The following is a 5,371-nucleotide window of genomic DNA, read 5'->3' as shown; positions in this document are numbered from 1 at the left end:
CAAAGAACGTATGCAAGCACTGTGACCAACGTATTTTGAGCCCCGCATTCACGTCTCTCAAAAGATTATCTTCTGCAGTGCTGTAGCACCGAACTTCGTACAGTTTTTATTGTTCGCAGATGGGACCTCATTCACTTGTGATGGTGTTCTCAACAGCTGAAACAGACATGTTTGGAGTGAGGATAACCCCCACACCATACACATCGGTGGCCAGCAGCAACGATATTCTGTAAACACATGGGAGGACATTTGCTGCCTCCCCGACTGACTGGTCCGCGTTTATCTGGTGTTCCTGCCAGACACGTCGCCACAGTTCGTGGAAGCTGTATCCGTTGTCGCCCGTGCACCAGCCTACTTCGATGCTAAGGTCTGCGAGCACTTCAACAACGTGTACCCTTCTAGACGGATTGGAGGGAGAGGTGCTTTCCCATGACCAGCAAGATTGCCGGATCTCACATCTCTGCTATTTTTCCTCTATGTCAAGACGTTGCTGTATGAAATCCCAATAGAAACGAGTGAAGACCTGCTTGCTAGGGTCCCAACTGCCTTTCTCCTGGCACAACCGACACCAGTGATGATAGTGAGAGTGCGGCCGTTGCCATGCATGCATTGAGGCTGGCGGTTGTCACATTGAACAATTACTATTAGCTACGTTGTTGTTATGCGGTGTGCGCTTTGTATGCCCACAACACAATGAATGCGCACTTTCGACGATTGATTCCTTATCTCAGTATAATTGGTTGGGTGCTAATTATTACCTCAATTTGACCCAAACAGTTTCATATACTCTCTATTTCTGCACAATATCTGGAGGTTCTGAAGGGATTTATCTTTTCTTCTTATTTAGAGGTAACGAAAACAGTTAGCCATAGTGTTAACTGCGTGGCATTTGCATATTCAAATATTTCTTTACTGTGACAGAGGTAGATGGATATCAGAGATGTTGAGTGAAGTGGGGCATAATTATCTAAGCGTCACATGAAGACTGCTCGGAGTGGCTCTCATTAGATCGTCCCCAGAATTATTAAACCGAACAGGTTGACGGTTTAATGTCTTTGAGATGAACCAAGGCTCGTTGTGATCAGGAAGCACAGTAATGAAGTACTGCTGAGCGACTATGTTTCTTTGCGTCTCAGTTTTGTTATCAGCACTGTCTATCCAAGTCACGCTTCCTGTACTCCGCTCGTTCATCGGCACGGATCGTGGCCATGCAGAGGGCAGCATAGATCCTATAGATCCTGCCTAATGCATTACCATTCATACTGATTGGGAAGTCTTTGCGAATGATGGGACATAACAATATGGAATGTATGTAGAGGATTAACTTAATATAAGCAAAGTCCACTTTCCTGACGTGGGAACAATCGTGACAAACAGATAATAGTACAAGCAAAATGCTGATGTACTCGGGACGAGAAGGTTATAAAAAAGAAAAAAAAGGGAGATTTGGTACAAGCGAGGATAGAGAGAATAAAACAGTGAAATATAGTTCGTGGTATTGCAGTAATCAGTGGAATCAAGCCTTCGACATTGTACGCAACAGCTGTGAGCCTTGCTTCACGGATGGTGAAAGTAACTAACCTCTTCCATGCAGATGTTTCCAGCAGCAAGAAACAGTGCTCTTAAAGTGCATGGTGAAATGCCTCCAACGACTCCGTAGGATAATAATTGACATGAGCCAGGATTTTTTAGATACTGACGTTTAATTATGAATATATAAATTTGTACATGATGGTTATGAGCGTAAAAGATGACCCATTGGGAATCTAGCCGTGGTAAGCCTTGCCATACGCTAGCGCGGGGGCAGCGTAAGCAGCCCTAGCGATGGGGGCGGCGGCGATGGCGGGGGCGGCGGCGACGACCGGTGCGGGGTGGGCACCGCTCTCCCTGTGCACGACGGCGTTGAAGCCGTTGACGGGGTCAGCTGTGTACTCGACGGTGCGGATGGAACCGTCTGGTTCGGCCAGGCTGTAGCTGCCCTGGACGACGTCACCGCTGCGCGTCTCGTGCTGGTTCTTGGAGTCGCCGGTGAGCGCGTCCTGCACGCTGTAGCCGTAGCTGTACTGCGGGTTGGGGTCGAACTCGGCGGCGACAGCGGCAGGGGCGGCAACGGCCACAGGGGCGGCTCTGACGGCGGGGGCAGCGGCGTACCTAGCGATGGGGGCGGCGGCGTATCTGGCGATGGGGGCGGCGGCGATGGCAGGGGCGTACGCCCTGGCTATGGGGGCGGCAGCAATTGCTGGGGCGTAGGCTCTGGCAATGGGAGTGGCGGCGATGGCGGGGGCGGCATAGGCGCGGGCGGCCAGGGGAGCTCCAGGTGCGTAGACGGCGGGTGCGCCCAGGTAGCCGGCTCTGGCGACTGCCACCAGGGCGGCCAACACTACAAGCTGAAAGGAAATGCGTTATCGGTTTGCTGCCTTTTATACATTACCATCCATCCAGTGACAAACGTCTTATTTCACAATATTAATTACTGTTGTATTTAAATGGAGCTGTTTTCCTCTCTTACTTTTCCAGCGAAGCAATTATTTAACGCAGGTAAAATCAATGTAATGTGAAATTTACTTGTTTCTGTTGATTTTAGTACAAAAATGGTTCAAATGGCTCTGAGCACTATGCGACTTAACTTCTGAGGTCATCAGTCGCCTAGAACTTAGAACTAATTAAACCTAACTAACCTAAGGACATCACACACATCCATGTCCGAGGCAGGATTCGAACCTCCGACCGTAGCGGTCGCTCGGTTCCAGACTGTAGCGCCTAGAACCGCACGGCCACTCCGGCCGGCGATTTTAGTACAAGCAATGCTTTTGTGGTGGTGGCAAGTTAACCTATGAGACCAAACTGTTGACGTTATCGGTTCCTAGGCTTACACACTACTTACTACTTACTAATTTACGCTAAGGACAACACACACCCGAGGGAGGACTCGAACCTCCAACAAGGGAAGCCGCGCGACCAATGGCAAGGTGCCTCAGATCGCGGGGCTACCATACACGACTGCCCACTTTGCTGGCACGAGAATGGTAGAGGAAAATTACAGACGTGGACTTGACGAGCTGATTAGAAAATAAAAAACTGCACCTTGGTCAAGCAAGATATTTAATAGTTAATTACGACCTCGAGTGCTACAAACTGATCTATACCATCCTACACCCAAAAGTTTCCAAAGGCACTGACAGCTTCTGTAACACCACTGTCTAGGCTCTTTTATCTGCCACTTAAATTTGCATTAGAGTCAGATTATGAAGCAAAGCGTATCTGATACAAGACACGAGTTTGTATGAGATTACAATAGTTAAAAATCTGTTGGAAACGTGGTAGCATACGAAAGCTACGGTGTAGTACTTCACAGATAAGTTAATAGAGGCTTCGTAAGATAAGCTGGAATGAAGTCACGACTTGTTACAATGTACTGCAAGATTTGGAAGAGCTGTGTGTGATAGGAGATGCAAAGGTACGTAACACTTCCAAACGCGATAATGTAGTGTTGAAAAGTATGAAAGTGTACCTTTCTAATTGATGCGCAGTGAAGTTATGAAATTATGCATCTTTGTATGAGTGGATTACTTGTAAAACGGTCTACCTCGGAAATATCGTCAGATGATCGAATAAGGCACCATACTGTTGTGTGGCGCCGGCCAGTGTGGCCGAGCGGTTCTAGGCGCTTCAGTCTGGAACCGCGCGACCGCTACGGTCACAGGTTCGAATCCTGCCTCGGGCATGGATGTATGTGATGTCCTTAGGTTAGTTAGGTTTAAGTAGTTCTAAGTTCTAGGGGACTGATGACCTCAGATGTTAAGTCCCACAGTGCTCAGAGCCATTTTTTTTGTTGTGTGGCAAAACATTTGTTTATTACGTGGACCAGTTGCATGTGTTCGCAGGAAGCACTCATCATATGACAGTTTCTACAAATATCGCAGTATTTATTTAATACGATCTCCCTGTACACTACAGAGTGCTACACATTCGACGAATATTACGGTCGTTCGATGCATTTCGTTACGAATATGTACTGAGGTAAGAAAGCCAGCCAACGTTTACCACCTACGGAAATTTCAAATATGTAACAAACACATGTGTCCATGACATGGAGCTACTATAGCTGATCTGTGTTTGTGTGTGTGTGTGTGTATGTGAGAGAGAGGTTGTCTCACCTTGCAAGCCATGCTGGTGTACTTGTGGCAGACGGGGAGCTGCGCTTTGTGGCCAGACGACTGCTGGTGGTCGCTTATATAGCGCAGCACCACCCTGCGGCGACCAGCCAGTCCTGCCGGCTCCAGCCCGGTCTGTCTCACTTTTCCTGCTATCGACGCAAAACCCGACCCTGCCCTGCTGCTGCTAGTTAACTCCTACGGTCTCACAAGTGACAACACAAAATTTTGCGAACAGCGGTTCCTCACCTCTATTAACTGACATAGCTTTTCTATAGATCCACGTCTTCCGCTAGCATTTTAGCACTGGTGTAATCCATGTCTGTACATGAACAAATCTACTACAATCTGGTCGCCTGTAATTCCAAACAATGCCTTTAAACGTCATGATGGTACTGAAGCAATGAACTGACTTTTCTTTTGGTTGTTGTATGGACGTTTAATAAATAATGCACTTCTACAATTCCATCTTTGTTTTTACGAAATTACTCAAATGCAGAAGACAAGCACGAAAAAGACAACGGATGAAGTTACATCCGCACTAGAAGTCTTTTATTCGGTTCATACTGAATCATACTGTATATTATACAAAGCTGGTACCTGTAGAAGGCAGCTTGTTTCGAGTGAAATATCATACTTATTGTTTCATGTCATCGAAGCAAGAAGCAGCAATCAACGTGCAGTTTTAACACTTTGCCGTCCGCACGTCTCGTACAAATTTACTCGCTTGGCGCCGGCAGCGCTAATTCGGATTACTTCGCTTGTCGCCGGTCGCTTGTCACCTTTTCGTTGATGACAAGCTTCAAACACATTCACTTTTGAGCGCTTTAATTCTTCCGGAAATCCTCTAATTTGCCGTATCGTTCCACAAACTCGAATTTTCTTTTCAAGTAACTTCTCTGCAAGTTCTACACTGTTATAATAATTACCTATGTAGAGATGATGCCACTTACCATAATAAGGTGTCAATAGTTCCATCACTGCTTTTGCTAAAGGTTGTGCAACCCCGGAATATATCTTGAGTGAGGAAATGTGTCCCGTACTCGAATCACACAGCAGCCGAATGAGTATGCCATATTTCGTAATTTTCGACGGATTGTAAACTTTAAAATTTAACTCTTCACACCACGGTATCATTCCTTCATCAATTGAGATGTTTGACTTAGATTAAACTTTTCTTTAAACTTTTAGAAAAATAATCAGTTACGAATTGCACT

General features: G+C 46.4%; 1 protein-coding gene across 1 annotated transcript; it reads right to left on the bottom strand.

Annotated features, from left to right (window-relative positions):
* Positions 1 to 1,705: 1,705 nt before the first annotated feature.
* On the bottom strand, positions 1,706 to 4,192 carry LOC124595816 (cuticle protein 21-like). The gene is made up of 2 exons (XM_047134709.1): positions 4,158 to 4,192; positions 1,706 to 2,387 (listed from the first exon to the last, which is right to left on the bottom strand). Exons 1-2 carry the CDS (start codon positions 4,167 to 4,169, stop codon positions 1,767 to 1,769), a joined length of 633 nt encoding a protein of 210 aa, XP_046990665.1. The 5' UTR covers positions 4,170 to 4,192; the 3' UTR covers positions 1,706 to 1,766.
* Between the last annotated feature and the right edge of the window lie 1,179 nt (positions 4,193 to 5,371).

The sequence above is a fragment of the Schistocerca americana genome, chromosome 2 (assembly GCF_021461395.2).
Source record: "Schistocerca americana isolate TAMUIC-IGC-003095 chromosome 2, iqSchAmer2.1, whole genome shotgun sequence".
NCBI lineage: Eukaryota > Metazoa > Arthropoda > Insecta > Orthoptera > Acrididae > Schistocerca > Schistocerca americana.
This window is presented reverse-complemented; position numbering and strand designations above follow the sequence as displayed.